We start from the raw sequence: 19,390 nt of genomic DNA, 5'->3' as shown, positions 1-19,390 counted from the left end.
TTCAGGGGGAACTTCCGCTAATCCAGATGGGGCTTAGTGCGTCCCGGACAGCAGCGGGCGGGTCGACGGCGTCCATGGATCTACTCTTAGACTAGATAGACTACCACCTATCTAACTACTGCTCTCGACTTGGGCATCTACTAGTATTCTGGCACAACATCTGAAGACAGAGGGAAAATGAATATTTCGAATGATATAAAAACTGCCGCTAGCACAATTTCATGGCCCCTTTTACATGTTTCCTGAGTCACGCACCTACCATTTCATCTGCTAATTACCCAGGCTGTTTCACCGCATGTACTAAGCTCCTAGTCCCAATTTCCTTCAGATAGCCGTTCCAATGTCGGGTCTTGCCAAGTCTCCTGACTCTCGACAATCACAGCGATATTTTCTCTGGAAAGCTGCTGACGATAGCTCGTCCAGCACTGCGAGTGCCCTCTCACTGGCCTTAACTTTAGCATAGCGACCAGATGATGCTGTACCTTCGGCAATGACAACATCATGCACGATCACGGCCGCTAAAACCCCAGCCGGGGCCCCATCAATGCTGGGCATCTCACCAGCTTTCAGACAATAGTTCGTGCAGCCGAATTCATTAGTCAGTCGATTGTACAAGAAAGTCTAGTTCGGTTCAGCCATCTAGCCCAGATTACAATCAGTCAGGGTCGGCCTTACCGTAGGGTGCTTATTTGCGAAGCTGTCATAAATTGCCATGTCCTCGAAAAATGGTTTGATGTGATCCCGGAAGAACTTCTCAATGACCTCGAAGTTGAAATCGGAGTCGACGAAAACTGCACCTACATACGCTTCAACCATGTCGGGCAAACACTGGTCATCCACGTTAGCTGCGTTCTGCATTGCAGAAGGGCGGCATTACCTTAGGAGGGTCTTTTGTCACAGTCCAATAGTCCACCGCGCCCTCACTCTCGCCCTCTGCTGTCTGGATTTCTTCGGCGTACTGAGTGATCTGAGATTGCAACGGAGCGCTAAAGTATTTTAGATGCGTATGGAGCCCCAATTTCACGGCTAAAGCACCCAGAAACTTGTTGGATACCATGGCCATCTACAGCAGTATTGTTAATGAATGCTTGGTTACTAATGGTTGTACAAGATTTCTTACTTTGTGTTCTGTGAGCCACTGGGGGTCTCGGTCAGGATACCTGGCAAACAAGTCTTCCACGCACACCATATCGATCAGTGAATCACCAAGAAACTCCAAGCGCTGATAGCAGGGCACTTTAGCCCATGCAGATGGATACGAAGGATGAGTGAAAGCTGATCCAAGAAGCGTCGGGTAACGGAAGCGGTAGCTCAGCTTCTCTTCGACCTTTCGACAAAGGTGTATCTCGGCACCATCCGCCGCTCGGCGCTGATACTTCGGTATCGTATATAAAGAAATGTAGTCCTTCCATCGCTCAGCCATGTGACTGGGACTGTTCACCAGAGTAGTCACTGCCTTGACAGCCATGTCGAATCGATGTTCAGGACCACCGGAAAGCAGAGACGCCCCTATCAAAGCTTCGCAAACATCTGCAATTGTTTTCTCTGCAAGGGCATGCTTGCTCTCCGTGGTTGCCTTTCTACTGTGGTCTTTACCTTGTAGTAACTTCAGACCCTCTGGATACCATGTATGTCTTGCCACAACTGTTAGTCTTCTGGTTCAACCCTCACACACGGCAGAGGCCTTACCTCGAAAATCCTCGACTACGAATATACTTATAGATCTCCTTTTTTACGGCTGCATTAAAGAGGTTCTTGTTGCAAATGAGACACATCCGGTTTACGTGATAGTCAAACTCATCATCGTCTGGGTTTTGTGTGAAGAGAGCAATCGAGGTAGCCATCTTCAGGAAACAGTCTCCGAGGAATTCCAATCGCTCATAATTTCTTCCCATTCCTCGTTGGACATGTATCTGCTGAGCTCGGTGCTCCTCGGTATTATCGGAGTCTTTTGTGAATGCTTCAAGGGCGAGGTCCAGCTTGACGGTGAAGTTTAGGCTTTCGCAGCCTTGGAGAGAGATTAGGTATGCATCAATTCTAGAGATGATTGCTGGGAATGCGAGACAGGAGAATGCTGTAGCTGCAGGGATCTTCGCTAGCGCTCAGTGTCTGTTCTCCGTTTGAAAGAGAATAAACTTACAGCAGATACTTTCAAAGGCTCAAGACAAATGAAGCACCTCGTTTCAACTTCTCTCTCGGTGTCTGTCATTCTGTCTAAAAGGTTCCTGCGGAGTCGTACGAGCTCTGCCCTTAAGACAGGTTGGTCCCAGTGACAAGTCGACAAGAATTTAGCCCTGGAGTTCTTGGAGAGGCTCGAGCAGTAATTCATAATATCGGTCATGTGTCTGCGCCGGGCTACAAAGGGTGGTGGAGGAGAAGAGGGAGTCAGACTTTCCTCGATTCCTACTGTGAAAAATCGGCATCTTCCATCCCAGGCATCGAACACAAAGAGATCAACCAAGCTCTCTGGGCGTATCTCCGTAGAGAATGGAATGCTATCGTTATCGCGCACGTAGTTGAGGCTCTCCCAGTCAAGGATCTGCCTTGGGTCGAATGACGGGATGTATGAGCTTTGAACCCTTACCGGGGCTAGCCAGTAAGCCATCTTTTCGGGCTCGTTGTCGTAAGTCTTGTGGAACACGTCACGAAAAACACGAAGAGTAAACACTGTGAGGGCATCAACTTCCTCTTCTGAAAGTAGAATCTGATTTTCCAAGGGAGTCGTGAGTATTGTAGTCTCTATGTCGTCATCGAGGAAGATGGGAAACTGTGGAAAGTGTGGCAGTCTCTCTCGTGTGAACAATAGCAAAGGTCTGGCCTCGTGCGATAGTTGACTGGAGGGCAAGAACGTGATAACGGTGCCATAAAGTTCTTTGGGGGCCATTCCTTGTTTCCGGCCCCATAGAGATGGCTTCGATATCATGTCATACTCGCTGGTGCGCTTCGATGTTATTGCAAGTTTCGCGTTTCGCATTGCCGGAAGGCGACGATGGTATATTGAATTGAAATGGTCATCGAGCAACTTGTTCTTCCGAAGTAAAAGACATGTATCAAAGGCCGCAGAGCGCTTCGCAATGGACTTCTTCATTGCTGGGCTTCCTGTGAGGCCTCGGATAGGTGACTTTTCCGGTAGAATAACCTCGCAAACAAAGGCACCGTTGATAGGAAGCACTACATATGTTACTTGGGCCGAAATTTCCTTTTCGTATTGCTACAGACCGCGACTCGTTAGGGATTGACACGTAATCCTAGTTGAATGTCACACATACCAAAGAACTAGCGTACCGAGCAAGTATCGCCGTTGCTGAATGATAGGTTAGCTTAGCACCTGTAGATTTGATTTTGAAAGTCCTGTTGCCCTCGTCTTTCTGTAACACTGTATCAAGATCGTGGTCAATGCCATATAGTAGCCTATCCTCGGGGAGGGTTCTGCAAAAGTTTTGCATCATTTTCTGTCATGTTAGTTTGAATACAGCTTCTTGTTCATAGGGACTTACTTCAGCATCTTGAACCTCAAGTAGCCTCTGCTCATGATCCAGGTTTCCTCTTTCGACCATACTCGCATACTGTAATTCCGGACATTAATTCCTGTAACACACGTCTAGCATCTGGTCTTACCGTTGAATTGAAATGCCTCGCCCGCCCACGGCTTTGCACGTATTGGATCAACGTTTGATAAAGATCAAACCTATTTGATCAGGTTAGGCACTCGGGTAGGGAACAGCAGAGTTACCACCATACCTAACGACCAGATTACAATCAGGAATATCCAGACCCTCTTCAGCAACTGATGTAGCGAACTAAGATTTGTTAGCATTTGATACACTGGAAGACGGATTCTAGTACTTACCAAGCAATTGATCTCGCCGGTCCTGAACTTGACCAAGGAAATAAACTGCTGGCGGAAAGTTATGTTCATTCCTGCTAAATCCCCAGACCGGACACCAATAAGCACACCAGGCCGAAGGAAGGGAACATTCAGGGTTTGAAAAAGTTCAGACAGAATCAAAGCTGTGTAGCGCTTCTGCGTGAAAACAATGCATTTTGTCTCCGTCGGTCGTCCAAAATAGTGGACAAGCTCTTCGCGAAGGACTTGCACTTTGGGGCTAAGCTGGCCAAAAGCCTCAGGACTGCTGAATTCATAGCCCTTCACTATCTCACTGGCTTCCGTTATCCGCAAGATCTCTTTGTAAGCACTTTCGGGCACATCAGATGATGTTTCAGAGTTTGCCGTCTTACGAACATTACCTTCGAGCTTGGGCAATACATCATCTGCTAAAGCACGCGCCCATGCTCGATCTGAACACCATCGGCCTAGCTCAGAGCTGGCCTGCCAAGCAAATCTGAATATACCCTCCAAGCACGCCATGTCTCCAAAACGATCTTCAAGCTGCTTATATAGGCTAGTAGCAAACGGTTGCTCCAACCTGTTGAAGGACCATACTCTCTCCACCGGACGCCTGACCACCTGCCGTAGAAGTGACATGTTGGAAGTCGTAGCTATCCTACTGTCAAGCAACTTCTCAAGTCTCCTATTCTGCATTAGTACTACATTTGTTGCTCCAGTTTTCATAACATACGTAGCTTCATCGACTATATCACCTTTTGTGTCAATGGGTGATGCAGTCATTCCAAATATTCGTGGACGCTTTGAGGGGTCTTCTTCGAGGTAAGATTCACGTATAATGCTGAAGTGTAATTAGCTTTTGTATGTGTTTCAAGTCAGATCATACACACCGTGCATAGGGATGATCTTTCTTTGTATGGTGCGCTTCATCGAATATTAGGAGGTTAATTTGGCTCATCTTGACGTAGGAGTTGAGCAGGCACTGGTTTAAAATCTCCGCTGTACAGACGATCACCATGTTCTTTTGGAAGTGCTGCTCCCAGACACTTTTGCTCCACAGGTCAGTTCCCATAGCTCCAAAGAAATGCCCGACACTCTGATCCAAGTTATTGCGTAGTACCGCGGCCTGTTGGTATGCGAGTGTAACGCTATCCACCTGTTCCTGTGTTAGAGCATCTATTTTGGGTCAGAAGAAGATTGCGAAACGCACAAGGAAAAAGGCTATTCGATGTTGCTTCCCCTCCGCGCGATCATTCAGTTCCTTTTCCAGTGTATGTTTAAGTAGCAACACTGCAATCAAAGTCTTCCCAGAGCCTACATTATCATTAGCTCGCATCAAGTCAACTCATCTTTGTGTGAAGGTAGTACCCGTGTCAAGTACAGCAATTGTATTCTGCGCTTTCGCTCTCTCAAATAGTTCCAATTGATACTCTCTTGGATCCAGCGTACCAATTCCAAGGTCTTGTTTCGCTACCAAGTGCGCAGTGGAAAGCTGAGCATCTGGCAGGTCATGGGTGACTTTAGCGTCATGGATGGGGCCTGAATCAGCACGCTGTGCAAGACTTGATGGATATTAGCGCTCCTGTATGCTCACTTTAGGGACTCAAGTACTGACAGGTCTTTGAACTTTGCGTTCTGGGTAATACGTTGCTGTGAAACTCCTGCTATGATCTGGTCTTCGTGCTCGTCATTGTCGGATTCATCCGATGATCTGTCATCTTCCTGTAGTATATCCTCAGTCATCGTCACGGCGCGCCCTTTTATTGTTTCCACGGGTAGGTTCTGATCAGGCCCATGAAGATCGGAATTTACTCCCATATTGAAAGCGTGAGCTGATGGCATTGTTGTCTTATCCTACAGTTGGTTCTGAAGCAGAAAAGCTGCTCAAGGCTAAATCAACAATCGAAGGTGCGAGAAGACTGTGTTTCCCATTAAAAGCAGTAAGTGAAGAAAATAAGATAAAAAGGATGTGAATATGTCACCGGGAGCAGTCACTGGCAGCCGATGGTCGTGTCACAAACGGAGACAAACAGCGGAAGATGGAGACCGGCTATTGCTTTCACCCCTGTTAGTTGGTCAAGGTTGATGTGTGTGACAGCTATTAGGTGAAGAACTAATAAGTGCTGATAGTTGTGAGAGTTATAAAGCAACGAGGTGCTTTATCGATGTACTTCCATCGGAGTACTGAGTAGTAGTGATGAGTTCTACAAGATGGCACTATATATACTTCAGAGAAGGGAAGCACCGCGGGGCAAAGGCTATATACGCGGGGCAATCCATGCATGGATTTTTCCAGACATTGCTTAGTCCTTTTACGTTGCTTTCCTGATTCAAGTAGATATTTCTTGCAATAGTGTAAATAACCCAGGCATTTCGTAAGTAATCATCCTCTTACCGATCAAAGATGAACCATGCACTATGCTACGCATATATCACGTGACCTTTATAATGCCGTGCTTAGCTTAGTGAGGTGGATACTGGGCAGTAATTAATGTAAGAAAGAAACGCCGGTGTATGAAACAGCCCTCATATCTGCCGATCGGCAGTCATTCTCCAGCGGAGCTTTTGAATTCATACAACATTACCCCTCACAATCCCAAAGCAGCGCAATGGAGCAGCCGCAAAATCTACGAACCCTTTTTGCGGAAGCGAAAGCTGAAAAGTCAGCTTTAGAAGCCCGCCCCGACAGCAACACGGATGCATACCGCAGTGATGTCAACGCAACAATAGCCAAGCTTGAGGAATGCCAGCGGCAAGTGGGCTTGCTATCTCTGTTCAGCTCGAACGAACCTTTGGAGGACATCTCCACGACAGATATCCAGTATAGCTATGACATACCTAGCGGAGCTGCATGAGGATGCGCTAACTTCTTGCCTACCTCCAGATACCTTACGGTAGAGTATCATCTTGCAGACCTTCTCCAAAGAACCTACAGCTCGGACCGCGAAGCTCTCCTCCGACGTGCGCTTGGGCAATATGAACGCTTCCTCGCCCGACTAGACGATTACGACGTCCTTAACGAGAAGGACAAGAAGCTTTATGAACGTTACACCTCGAACCCCACCTCTTTTTCCCTGACCACAACCAATGATGCTGCGACCCGCCGAGAAGTGAAGATAAACAGATTCAAGGAGGAGAAGGAGCTGAAGCAGAAATTAGAGGTTGGATAGGCTTTGCTCATTTTATGTTACTGAGCGATCTACTTACACTCTCTCAAGTATTTTGCGAATAACCAAAGCCGGCTACAAAGCGACGAGGAGGATGTTCGGAAACTCTACCTCGCCGAGATCAACCTCTACATCCACCAGTCATTCCAGTCCTTGGATCTGCTGTCGCAAGAACTGACTATGCTGTCAACCATCCGCAGTGCTCCGCCAAACCCCGCTGAGTCATTGCAGGATGATCCACGTCGGCGGAATCAGGCAAGCGAGTCGAGCTACTCCGAGCGGCTAGATCGTCCGATTGCCGAACTGCTGAGAGGAGGGAAGTTCGGACCTATCCTGAGCAAGGAGGGGAAGCCTATGCAGCCATTCACGTTGCTTGATCGCAGGACGCAGCTCCAGCAAGGGGTTTTCCGATCGGGACATAATCTACCCACTATGACGATTGATGAATATCTTGAAGAGGAGAAAAGGAGGGGTAATGTCATCGAAGGCGGGGGAGAGAAGTCAGGCATAAAGCCTGAGGTTGATGAAGATGACATGGATTTGGCTGATGAAGAAACAATGAAGGCCAGAGCTTGGGACGAGTATAAAGAGGCGAATCCTAGAGGCTCTGGCAATACATTGAATCGGGGTTGATGTGCATGAAATTTATATATATATTTCTAACGGCTGATTGGCCATTCAAGTTGGCCAATCTGATATGAGTACCAAATGATAGAATAGTACTGCACACCCTGTCATGAATCTCCCAGAAAGTCTACTGGTACTAAACAAGTTAGTTGCAATGGAGAAGTATCTTCAGCAGACACGTAACATTCTTCTTTTTTTCATATGGGTATCCATCTATATATGTCCATTGTATCATCATATCTCCCGTGAAGGAGAAGACCAGCATCTCCACCACATAGACTTTACAGCTTCTATCTAAGCAGTCTGCTTGTTGCGCTGGATTTCCTCCAAGATCTTGCCGGCGCCCTTCTCGACCAACGCCTTAGCCACAGTAACACCGAACTCCTCCGCAGCCTGAGGCGAATCAACAGCCCCATCAATCTCAACCTCAGCGCTCTCCTTACCATCCACACTAACCACAATGGAGCGCATCCTCAAAGCACCATTGACCCATTCGGACTCAACACCCAACGGCGCACTGCATCCACCCTCAAGAGTACGCAGAAGGCTGCGCTCTGCCAAACTAGCGAAAGTGGTCTCCTTATGACCGATGTTCTGTAGCATGTCCAGCACCTGCTGGTCATCCTTCCGGATCTCAATGCCGAGCGCACCCTGACCGACAGCATAGAGCATTCCCCCGTTCTTCGAGTCGAGATAGCTGGTGATACGATCGCCCAGCTCCAATCTCAGCAAGCCAGCCGCAGCCAGGATGAGACACGTGAATGGGCCATCCTCTGCATCCAACTTCGACAACCGAGTACCAATGTTACCGCGCACATCCATAACCTTGAGGTGGGGGTAGCGACGGGCGAGTTGGGCGGTACGACGGATGGAGGAGGTACCGACAACGGAGCCTTCGGGCAGCTCGGCCAGACTTTTGTATGAAAGGCCCTTCTTCATTACCAGGACGTCTCTTGTGTCTTCGCGCTTCATCATGGGGCCGAGGGTGCAGGAGGAGGGGAGGAGAGTCGGCACATCTGCAATGATAGAGATAAGTCAGTTTTTACTTCTTAAGGCGAGATAAAGAACGAGCGGATGTGTACCCTTGAGAGAGTGTACAATAAAGTCAACCTGGCCAGCAATCAGAAGGTCCTCCAGTTCCTGGGTCCACAGGTTCTTGGTCGTGAAGTCACGGAGCGCAATGGTCGTGTTCTGGTCGCCGGCGGTCTCTCGAGAGTGGATCTTGAACTCATAGTCGGGCCATGTTTGCTTGAGCGCCGCTTGAACCAGATCCGTTTGAAGCAGAGCAAGCTTGGACTTGCGCGTGCCAATGGTGAAGGTCTTGCGCGATGAGGGGTTGGTGGCGTGGGGCGGGGCAGAAGCCATTGCGACGATGGTTGGTGTATGCAGGGAGCGATTGGGTTTCTAGGGAGAGAGTTGAACTGAGGTATATCTAACCGTGATCTAGGCGAAGAATATTGCGGGCGTCGAAGTACTAAACAGAAGAGTGGGCTGCACGGCTCTCAAGCATTGAGGGGAAATGTTTCAGAGACAATCTTGACATTTGACGCTGGGTATTTTACTCGTATTTTGCGTTTGTCATACGACTCGGCCCAGCCCCCGACGGTAATTATACATCCGGGTAATGTTACCGGATGAGGAGACACCGCCTTTCTTCGCGGGTCTCGTGCTTCTGGGGCATCGAGTGCCACATCACGCTGATTAGCCCCGGTCAATGTACTTTCCCTCGGAGATTCAATAGAGAAGATACAGAGTAGATTGGTCACAATGTCTTCAGAGACTCACAGCCTGCCATGGTATGTTCTGGAAGAGCGGAAGCTGTGCTGCAGGACTCCGGTTTCCGCAGACGGGGGGATTGACGTTGCCCCGTGCGAACCTCGGCATCGGAGAGAAGGGCGCTTATCGGATTGGATCTCCTCCCCAGAGTCACGCCTTCATCTATCGACGGGGTTCTGGAACAGTGGAACCTCACCTCTACTAGTTGCCTTATAACCCGACCGCCACGACAGCCCCGTGCGCTGTCGTCCTGATCTACCATCGTTCCCCAGACGAAACAAACCTCTCATTTCACCTCTCCATCAACTTTAATCTTGTCATCGCCACTGAGTGTGTGCCTTTGTGTTCTGGCATACCGAGATGGGTTCCAACAGCGGCAGAACAACCAAGCTCCCCTTGGTTCCGCTGCCCAAAGGATCGGTCCTACTTCCTGGCATTACGCTACGGATTCCTGTTTCGAATCGCCCGGATCTCGCCAATTTACTGTCGACAATCGTTGATCGATCGGCCGTGGTGAAGCGCGATGGAACGGCTATCACCTTCGGATGCGTTCCCCTCAGCTCACCTTATCTGAGCAAGGACGGCCAGCGACTCATCGATGACGGAAGCTTGGATGAAGACCGGAGGGAGGAGTTTGAGATGATTGATGCTGGACAAGCCAGAAAGGAGGATCTGTTTCGTCATGGTACCGTTGGTAAAGTGATTGGTATCCAGCGCCGTGTCTATTCGGAGCCGGCTCTCGTGGTCCAGGGTGTCCAGCGGTTCACTGTTAGGCGCGTCTTGAAGGAAAGGCCGTACTTCGAGGCTGAAGCTATTGTTCATGATGAGAAAGGTCGGTTTTCTTTTGTTGGTCTGCGCTGTTGTTGCTACTTCTTATCTGGACGAGTGTCTAATCTGGTCATTTCTAGAAACAGTCTCCGGCGATGCTGAAACAGTAGAGTTATTCCAACAGCTGCGACAACTATCTCGCGAGCTCCTGACCTTGCTGCGATTGTCTTCCTTACTACCTTCTCCTGGAAGCCGCCTTTCGCCACTCATTGCCCGGAAGTTCGAACTGTTCATTACCAAGTCCGATGTCTCCCATGCGGGTAGACTGGCCGATTTTATGGCGGACGTCGCCGACTCCGGCTTCGAAGAAAAGCTTCGGATTTTAGCATCGCTTGACGTCAAGATCAGACTAGAGAGAGTTGTTGAGATGCTAACTAGGCAATTACAGAGCATCAAGAGCAATGTGAAGGTCACTACAATCACAACCAACAGCTTTCCTAGCTCTGGGTTCGACATTAACCAGATCGATCCTCGTGACCGTGAGATCCTGGCAAGGAAGGCGATGGCTGGTCTTAGCGGACTGACGCCACCCGGGTTGTCAGCCGGTCGAAACAATGACAACGATGACAAGGAATCAAACGAGGTCGATGAGCTGCAGCAGAGGTTGCAAGAGGCCCAGCTCAGCCCTGAGGCGAGAAAGGTTGCGGACAAGGAGCTGCGACGTCTTCGTAAGATGAACCCAGCAAATGCTGAGTACGGTGTCTGCCGGACCTACCTCGAAAATATCGCGGATATCCCATGGACGAAGATGACCGAGGACCAGCTTGGACCGGAGACTTTGAAGAGAGCCAGGAAGCAGCTAGACGATGATCACTATGGATTGGAAAAGATCAAGAAGAGGCTTCTTGAGTACTTGGCCGTGCTCCGACTCAAGCAGTCTACCAACAGAGATGTTGAGCGCCAGATTGAGACCTTGTCGAAAGAGCTTGAGGCATCCGATGGAGGCGACCTCGAGAAGGAGGTACCTGTGTTGTCCGAGACGGATCGAGTCGCTGTTGAGACCAAGCTGCATATGCTGAAGACTCGTCGCATGGGCGACAAGTCGCCCATCCTCCTGCTTGTTGGTCCACCAGGCGTTGGTAAGACCAGCTTGGCGCGATCAGTGGCCTCATCGCTCGGTCGCAAGTTTCACAGAATCTCTCTGGGTGGCGTTAGAGATGAGGCTGAAATCCGAGGCCATCGCCGGACCTACGTTGCTGCGATGCCGGGACTGATTGTCAGTGGTCTCAAAAAGGTCGGCGTTGCCAACCCAGTGTTCTTGCTCGACGAGATTGACAAGGTCGGAGGCGCCAATTTCCAAGGAGACCCATCAGCAGCCATGCTCGAGGTCCTGGATCCTGAACAGAACCATACATTCTCGGATCACTATATCAACATTCCTATTGACCTGAGCAAGGTACTCTTCATTGCCACTGCTAACTCTTTGGACACTATCCCGGCACCCCTACTCGACCGGATGGAAACCATCTCTCTGTCCGGCTACACTACGGTTGAGAAGCGACACATTGCCAAGAGACACCTCATTCCCAAGCAGATCAGAGCGAATGGGCTTTCGGATGGCCAAGTTGTTTTGTCTGACGAAGTGATTGACAAAGTCATCACGTCCTACACCAGAGAGTCGGGTGTTCGTAACCTAGAGCGTGAGCTTGGCTCGGTCTGTCGATACAAGGCCGTCCAGTTTGCGGATGCGGGCGATGCAGGCCGACTTGATGCGTACAACCCCATGGTGAGTATGGACGAATTGGAAGATATACTAGGTATCGAGCGCTTTGAGGAAGAAATCGCCGAAAAGCATGGTCGTCCCGGTGTTGTCACTGGACTTGTCGCATACTCCACTGGAGGTCAAGGCAGCATCCTGTTCATCGAGGTTGCAGACATGCCAGGCAACGGCCGGGTCCAGCTCACCGGAAAGCTGGGAGACGTGCTAAAGGAGAGCGTGGAGGTGGCTCTGACATGGGTGAAAGCCCATGCCTTTGAGCTTGGACTGACTGCGGATCCCACCGAGGATATCATGAAGAACCGCAGCCTGCACGTCCACTGCCCGTCCGGAGCCATCCCGAAGGATGGCCCCTCGGCAGGCCTGGCACACACGATGGGTCTGATCTCCCTATTCACCGGCAAGGCAGTACCTCCCAGTGTTGCCATGACCGGCGAAGTGTCGCTCCGCGGCAAGGTGATGCCTGTTGGCGGCATCAAGGAGAAGCTGATCGGTGCGCACCGCGCCGGCGTCAAGACCGTCCTCTTGCCCCATCACAACCGCAAGGATGTCAAGGACGTGCCGCAGGAGGTCAGCGAAGGACTTGAAATTGTTTATGTAACGTGAGTATCTCAACCATCCATACTTGCTGCTGCATATTGCTAACATTAGACAGGCATATCTGGGAAGCTATCCGACAGGTGTGGCCAGATGCCCACTGGCCTGGTCAGCACACCAACTTCATCGAGAGCCGACTGTAAGGGCTCTCTCCACTCACTCACTATTCAATCCCAACACGGCAGAATAGCCCGTGTAGATAGTACTTGTGCTTTATTGTTTGTTCTCTTATTGTCCTTCTAAGCGCAGCGACCACTTTCCTTTACCAGCGTCAACATATCCTCAATTCCACACATAGTTATCTGTCAGTTACAACCAAATACTATTTCAATCACCCAGCTCATCCCAAACACAATGAATAGTATTGAACATACACAAGTAGGTAGTAATGTAAATATAATACACGACGACAGCCCTCAGTCACAAACTGTCTAACTTGAACCCTGATATACCAAACAAAACAACAAATTTCTAAACCAACATATCAATGAATCAAAGGAACTCACGACTTAACCAACGGCCTCTCATAATGCCCCAACCCCAAAGCCCTCCAAGTCGGCCTCCACGGCTTAGCACCCTCCAACAACTTCTTCGCATCCTCCTTATAAACCTCCCTCTCCTTCTCATCCGCCTTCATTCCCGCATCCGGCTTCTGCTTATCCTGGATCTCCTCCTGGTATTTCTGAGCCTTGAAGAACTGGTCCTTCTCCCATCTGCACAAACCACGAGTCAGCATTATCCCAAAAACCCACCAATCCTCCAACAACAACAAATCGAAACCCAACAATTCCACAGAGAACAAAAAAGGAAAAATAAACATACGGAGCCATATCCTTCGGCGCCTCAGGCCAAACAAACGCCTCCTTCATCTCCACCGTCATCTTCTTCTTCGACTGCGGGCGACGAATCTTGCCATATCCATAACGACCCAGGGACTTCAACCTCGTCAGTTTCTGTTGCTCGACGAATGATCGCACGCTGACGACGCCCACGCCGTACAGACGTTGCAGGTAATCGCGCATATCCAGTTTGTTGAAGTTGAGCGGCACGTAGAAGGTGGCGTAGCGGGGAGGGAGGAACGGCGTGCGGATTAGGGCGATTGTGAAGTCGGGACTATTTTATTCAATTCCAGATGTCAGTTTTGCACATTTTTTATTTATGGAATGGGAATTTGGTATGGGATTGTATAGGATGGAGCGTACAGGAAGATCTGCTTCCGTTCGGACAGAGGCGCCGCGGGACCGAGCCAGTCGGCGGGCTTTTTGGGGAACTTGGAGAATCGTCGGACCATTTTCAGGGTGAATTGAATGGGTCCGATTGAGGTGATGGTGGTGGTGGTGGTGGTGGTGATATTCGTAGAGGGAAGATTGATTTGATTTGATATGCCCCGGCGGAAAGTTCGTCGGGAGCAAACGTGAAATTGCGTGGTTGGCCGCGTCGGGTACCGTAGTGTGGTTTTTGGTCGGATATTTTGTAACAGGTCCTAGACATTTATTATTATAAGTACGAGGAAAATAAAAATTTGTTCATTTTGAAATATGGTTGAATGAGAAATATTTTATATTCGTCATGGTCATTACTATCATTTACTGGTGTGCTGTTTACTGTCCTTCCGATACCTGCAGGTTCCCAAGTCGCCGGGCACTCTCGTCCACCTCCTGTGATTGTTCGTTCTCCTCCCCTTCAGAGCCGGAGCCTTCCTCCTCTTCCTCTTCTTCCTCCTCGTCACTTTCCTTGTCTTCATCGTTGTCGCCATTGGCGCCAACCTCCTTCATATAGTTCTCCAACTCGCGCGCCATCTTCCTCGAGAATCCTGACGCCTCAACTTCCACATCTAACCGCTTCCCGGGGTTCTGGATGAGCTGCTTCCTCGCATCCTTGAAGAAAGGGCCGGGAGCATCACTAGTGAAGTGGAACTTGCGCTGGAAGTAGCGCTTGATGCAGTTGACATCACGGTCAAAGTACATCTCCGCATTGGGGTGGTCGATCGACACCATCTGTGGGAAATCGATCATGACTGGCACCAACTGGATATTCTCATCATCCTCGTCATCCTCACGGCCCTTCCCCTTAGCATCCGGATCCTCTATTTCCTTGATCAGGATGTTGAACTCGTTGAAGTCACCGTGAATCAGACCAAACCGCGCCAGCTGCACGATCATATCCATCAGCTCCGAATACAGTGATGCGGGATGGGCGACCTTGGAGATCTGTCGTAGCGGAAACGCATCGATCAAGCTCATGACGATGGTGTGGCGGTTCTGCGCAATGGGTTCGGGGACGGAGAAGCCGTTCTCTCGTAGGGCCTTCATAAAGGCGTATTCCTTCATTGCCGCTAGGCGCGACATGTACATCCACGAGCCAGTGTTACGGTGTCGGAGGTAGTCGCGGTTTGTCTTGACGGTACGGAAGGAGATACGACCGAGACGGTGAATCTTCAGAATGCGCTGTGTTCCATCGTGGCCGGCGACGACGATAATATCGGACTCCTTGCCAACGCCAATCTGGTTACCGACGGAGTAAATGCACTTTTGCTTCTGGTGGGCGTTGAGGGCGAGGTAATCGAGACCTCCGTAGGTGAGACGGTATCCATCATCTAACAGGCACTTGTCAGTAAATTCTTCACTATACTCAGTTCCGTACAGCAACATAGGCGACAACCGTACATTTCGCATTCTTAACCTTAGCGATCAGGTTGGTCTTGGCGAGGTTGGAGATAGACCGGTGCACTCCGCTGCCACCGCGGAGGCCAGCAATCTGCGCGATCAGAGGCGTGGGCACGACTTCATGGTTTCTGCTTCCTTGTTCAACCTGCGACACAGTTCTGTTAGCTGTCAGACAATAGGCTGCGATCAGAGGGCGGGGGAGGGGCATACCGCGGAGAGCACGCGGAAGTCCTCAGAGGTGAGGTAGCGGATCGCTTTCGGATCGAGCTTCATGATGCAGTGTGTTCGATGTCGGGATCGGCTCACAAGTTAAGCTACCGACTGCGTATAGCGTGGAACGTGAGTCTGCGCTGTCGATGAAGGCGTCGACCAGTACATTGATGCGCGGAAAAGTCAGGATGCCGCTGCCCTATGCCCTAGTTTCCTATTTCGGATGTCTCCAAGGTCCTACAGAATATATAGTCCAGAGTAGTTGGTTGCTCAACGAAAATATCCAAAAGAGAATATAAAGAATCACTGGTTTAGTTGTAAATCGTAAAGGTATGTTTAATTGACTTGTTAGATGCCCCTCTATGACTTCGAAGTTGCTCATCACCTATCGAATCCGGTAGTTTACTAGTTACACTGTATAATATATACATCTACTACGGACGGGTGTCGAGAAACAGCTTCAAGTTTGGAAAATAGTAGTAGCTTAAAGAATCACTTCATAGCAGCAATACTAATATTATTACTACTAATTTAGTCTATTGGTGAAAGAATCTGTTTCAATTGAGGTTTCTCAGACATATATAAGCCTAGAAGTCATACTAGCATTAATCACCCGTGCCACATCCACCAGTCTAATTGATAGATCGAATATAATGACAATCGGTGCCTGCTATTTTCCAATTCGTGCTGATTACATGAAAACACAGTACCTGAGCAGCAAGCCCCCTGCTCAGCTCACCCACACAGTCGTGTCACGTCGAAGGACCATTAAACCGAGTCTTGATTTTCCCAGTTGGGGTTCTGCCATAACATTAGCATCATGGTTTATCATATTATCACTAGCACGGATTATTTACCTTGCGCAAGATGACCAGACCCTCTAGAGTGCTGCTGAGAGGAATGTACTGCTCGTCTTCGAGCTCTGCACGTTCGCCGTAGGCCAGCAGCACCGGCGTGCTCTGTGTTTGCCAACCAGTGATGGTCTTAGGGCGACCCGCCTGGCCAACAACGTCCACGGCCTGACCGACCCGGACATTGACGGTGAGAGGCTGCAGGTCTTCGTCGAGCGTGACAAGGAAGCGTGGGTACATGGCGGTGATGAGGAAGTAGAGGAGGTAGTGGTGTTCGGCGAGGACGAATTGCTTGGCATCGATCATAGACACCAGGACGGTGAGCAGACCTGCGGCTGATACGCGCGAGAGGACCTGGCGATCTGTGTGGAAGGGGTTCAGGGTCATTGTACCCTTGCCCATGTGCAAAAGACCCTGGGCAATGCGGACCATGAACAAAGTGTTCTGGTCGCGGTGGTAGTAACTGGCCAGCTGCCTAAGCAGCTGCGCCAGACGGGCATTCTTGGTACCAGCACCGCAAAGACCCATGGCGAAAATGGCGTTGATAGCGACATCGTTGTCGGTGTCGTGACTGTACCGGGACAGAGTGTCGTAAACCTTCATCTGAGGGTTGCTGGGTGTGATCAAGCCCATGGCAAGGGGAACAGCCTTGCGGATGTTGCTGGCACCGTAATGCATCAGGTGGCCGAACTGCCGCAAGATCATATCCTGCCCGACCTCCTCACCCATAGCAATGAGCGACAGACCCAGAACAGCATACGACTGAACAAGTTCATCACCCTTGTTCTCCTCAGTCTCGTCGATGATATCATTGCAGATGTGGAGGAGCTCCTGCAGTTTCAAGACGGTGCCAGTACCCGCCCAGGCGCAGACCGAAGCAAGGACCGAGGTCGGTTTGGCCATAGGGTGATCGACTGCCTTCAGGATGTCAAGGATGACGTCGACCTCTTCCTGACGACCGAAGTAAAGGAGCGCCAGACCCAGGGCCATAAAGCGAGTCCACTTATCCTTGAGCTGCTTCTGCCGCTCCTCGTCCATCAATGTGGTGGCAATGGCCTCACTGACCTGGTGATTAGAAGATCCCACAAAGATAAGACCCAGGGATACAGCTGCCATGGCAGACAGCTGCATGTCCAAGGACCCATCCTCGACAATGGGGAGTAGAACCTCAAGCAACTCCTCCTTGTTCGATCCGGCATAAGCCAGACCGAGACCCATGATAGAAGCAACTCTCATGGGCACACTCTTGGCCTCGAGATTGTCGGGGTCACTGAGGAGAGCCAAAGCAGGGTCGGAGTCTATCCGCACACCCGAGTTGAGGATACCGATAGAAAGCAATGCACCCGCCTTGATCTGATCCTCCGAGGCGTAGGTATACCTGTCGATCTTGTCCAGACCAATCTCGACATCCCTGTGCAGAAGCATACCCATCGAAGCAGTCGTCGACAGCATGCCGTCGTCCTTGGTCTTCCAGACCCAGGGGCCCTTGTCACCCTCCACAAGCATCATCTTATCGTTGCCATATCCAGCGTTGGCGAAGGCGTTGACAAAGGCACTGGCGAGGTTGTGCCTGGCGGAGTCGACATTTGTAAGGCCAGCACCGCGGCTGCTTTCGAGGTGGGTCTTGTAAATGTCCTCCGGCATCTGGGGATCAAGGATGTTGAGCTCTTTTCCAAGAGACTTGAAGTGCTTTGGAATGGAGGTGTTGTTCAAGCTGTCCATGAAGGACTGGTCTTCCTCTTCCTCAGGAAGGTCAAGCCATATTTGTTGCCGAGAAACAAGGAACGCCATCTGCTTCTTGAGCGACCTATCCTCAGTGGCATTGATATCGCTCTTAATGAGGTCAATGTCGTTCAGACGGATAGCAAGAACAACGGCCTTGGTGAGCTCCTTGTAGCGGACATAGATCTCATGGGCGGTACGAAGGAATTGCTGGTCTTCGGGGTATGTGAGAAGGTTGACCATGCTGACCATGTACAAGCAGACCCTTCCGTATGTGTTTTCGTCCAGAAAGCGCGGGATCTCCTCGATGATCTCGAGCTCACTGAGAAGATCGACAGCATCGGCTTCGGCGTTGTGGCTCAGGAAGTAGGGAACAAGAGACAGCGACAGATCGATCAAGTCCTGTACATCCTTCTCAGCGTTAAGCCGGTTTTGGTACTCTTGCCCAATCTCCAGTGCCAGGTGTCTGATGTATTCGTGGCCCCAGGAACCGAGGTCTTCGGACTTGGTGAGAAGGCGGTACTTCAGGGTTTCGAGCTTCTCCTCATCTCCGTAGGTCATGCCAAGAACCGAGAGCATATCGGCGAGCGAGTCCTAGAAATACATACTTGGTTAGGTTGATAGTATGGTCTGCATGACGGGCAACGAACCTTAACCGGGCCGGCCGCCCACTTCTCATAGAGCTCCGTGAGCTCATCGTAATGCGGTCTTAGAAATTTCAAGGGCTTAGGAACAGCAGTCATAGAAGATGTCGAGGTCTTGATGAAGTTCTTAATCGCGTCCAAGGCAGGGGCGTACAACGAGGTATCGGGCTCCTAGATGGCAGGTTGAGAGTTAACGTCATCGCTCGGGACCCCAACAGAACAGCTTCATCCCCGTACCTTTAACCTCTCCACGAGCATTTCCAGCTCATTCTTCAGCTGCTGATCCTCTTCACTGAGTTCTTCTGTAATACCCATCGTGTTAGCACCTCGGTCAGAGCACGGCGTTAGTGATGTCAGGTGCGGCGTCGGGAGGTCCGCGGCCTGACTCGACATATCCACCTACCCTCTTTCGACTCGTCATCCTTCTGCTTGCCATCAGCTTGTGGCTTCTCATCAGCTGCTGTCTTCTTTCCTCCAGACAACTCCTTGATATCGTCAACCTTGCCCTTGCCCTTGTCGGCGGGAGCTGACCGCTCGCCGTCTTGCGCCATCTCTGACGGTTATATGGCGAGTAGTCGGGGTGTGTTCGGGAACGCGGATAGACGGGAGATTTAGAAAACGCGAGTGATGAGGGTGAGAGTGGGAGCTTTGATGCGATAAGCCTCCTCACTCTAGGCGATGAAGTTGGGATTGGGTTATAAGCTTGTTGATGGGAAACAGAGAGAGCTCGCTCTTCGT

The 19,390-nt window shown here is 50.3% G+C and overlaps 7 protein-coding genes across 7 annotated transcripts; 2 read left to right on the top strand and 5 right to left on the bottom strand.

Annotated features, from left to right (window-relative positions):
* Positions 1–324: 324 nt before the first annotated feature.
* Positions 325–5,665, bottom strand: AtWU_00322 (putative RNA helicase/RNAse III; the record flags this gene model as incomplete). Its single annotated transcript, XM_035495438.1, has 16 exons — positions 325–621; positions 676–828; positions 878–1,063; positions 1,121–1,634; positions 1,690–2,090; positions 2,141–3,211; positions 3,270–3,452; positions 3,498–3,566; positions 3,619–3,688; positions 3,742–3,800; positions 3,851–4,532; positions 4,581–4,688; positions 4,738–5,003; positions 5,058–5,161; positions 5,216–5,409; positions 5,463–5,665. The coding sequence occupies 16 exons, from the start codon at positions 5,663–5,665 to the stop codon at positions 325–327; spliced, it is 4,560 nt and encodes a 1,519-aa protein (XP_035351331.1).
* A 791-nt stretch (positions 5,666–6,456) lies between these two features.
* Positions 6,457–7,647, top strand: AtWU_00321 (IGBP1/TAP42 family protein; the record flags this gene model as incomplete). Its single annotated transcript, XM_035495437.1, has 3 exons — positions 6,457–6,668; positions 6,732–7,008; positions 7,066–7,647. 3 exons carry the CDS (start codon positions 6,457–6,459, stop codon positions 7,645–7,647), a joined length of 1,071 nt encoding a protein of 356 aa, XP_035351330.1.
* Positions 7,648–7,935: 288 nt separating this feature from the next.
* AtWU_00320 (porphobilinogen deaminase) lies at positions 7,936–9,006 on the bottom strand (the record flags this gene model as incomplete). Its single annotated transcript, XM_035495436.1, has 2 exons — positions 7,936–8,657; positions 8,724–9,006. The coding sequence occupies 2 exons, from the start codon at positions 9,004–9,006 to the stop codon at positions 7,936–7,938; spliced, it is 1,005 nt and encodes a 334-aa protein (XP_035351329.1).
* Positions 9,007–9,777: 771 nt separating this feature from the next.
* AtWU_00319 (putative LON domain serine protease) lies at positions 9,778–12,702 on the top strand (the record flags this gene model as incomplete). Its single annotated transcript, XM_035495435.1, has 3 exons — positions 9,778–10,249; positions 10,332–12,564; positions 12,618–12,702. 3 exons carry the CDS (start codon positions 9,778–9,780, stop codon positions 12,700–12,702), a joined length of 2,790 nt encoding a protein of 929 aa, XP_035351328.1.
* A 359-nt stretch (positions 12,703–13,061) lies between these two features.
* Positions 13,062–13,850, bottom strand: AtWU_00318 (mitochondrial 54S ribosomal protein uL23m; the record flags this gene model as incomplete). Its single annotated transcript, XM_035495434.1, has 3 exons — positions 13,062–13,272; positions 13,382–13,672; positions 13,762–13,850. The coding sequence occupies 3 exons, from the start codon at positions 13,848–13,850 to the stop codon at positions 13,062–13,064; spliced, it is 591 nt and encodes a 196-aa protein (XP_035351327.1).
* Positions 13,851–14,160: 310 nt separating this feature from the next.
* On the bottom strand, positions 14,161–15,498 carry AtWU_00317 (protein kinase RIO2; the record flags this gene model as incomplete). The annotated part of the gene is made up of 3 exons (XM_035495433.1): positions 14,161–15,155; positions 15,226–15,370; positions 15,436–15,498. The coding sequence occupies 3 exons, from the start codon at positions 15,496–15,498 to the stop codon at positions 14,161–14,163; spliced, it is 1,203 nt and encodes a 400-aa protein (XP_035351326.1).
* A 705-nt stretch (positions 15,499–16,203) lies between these two features.
* On the bottom strand, positions 16,204–19,203 carry AtWU_00316 (proteasome regulatory particle base subunit RPN1; the record flags this gene model as incomplete). The annotated part of the gene is made up of 5 exons (XM_035495432.1): positions 16,204–16,236; positions 16,293–18,602; positions 18,659–18,823; positions 18,890–18,954; positions 19,056–19,203. 5 exons carry the CDS (start codon positions 19,201–19,203, stop codon positions 16,204–16,206), a joined length of 2,721 nt encoding a protein of 906 aa, XP_035351325.1.
* Positions 19,204–19,390: the final 187 nt, after the last annotated feature.

Source organism: Aspergillus tubingensis (assembly GCF_013340325.1).
Source record: "Aspergillus tubingensis WU-2223L DNA, scaffold_1, whole genome shotgun sequence".
NCBI lineage: Eukaryota > Fungi > Ascomycota > Eurotiomycetes > Eurotiales > Aspergillaceae > Aspergillus > Aspergillus tubingensis.
Note: the sequence above shows the minus strand (reverse complement) of the source record. Positions and strands in the feature narration are given on the sequence as shown.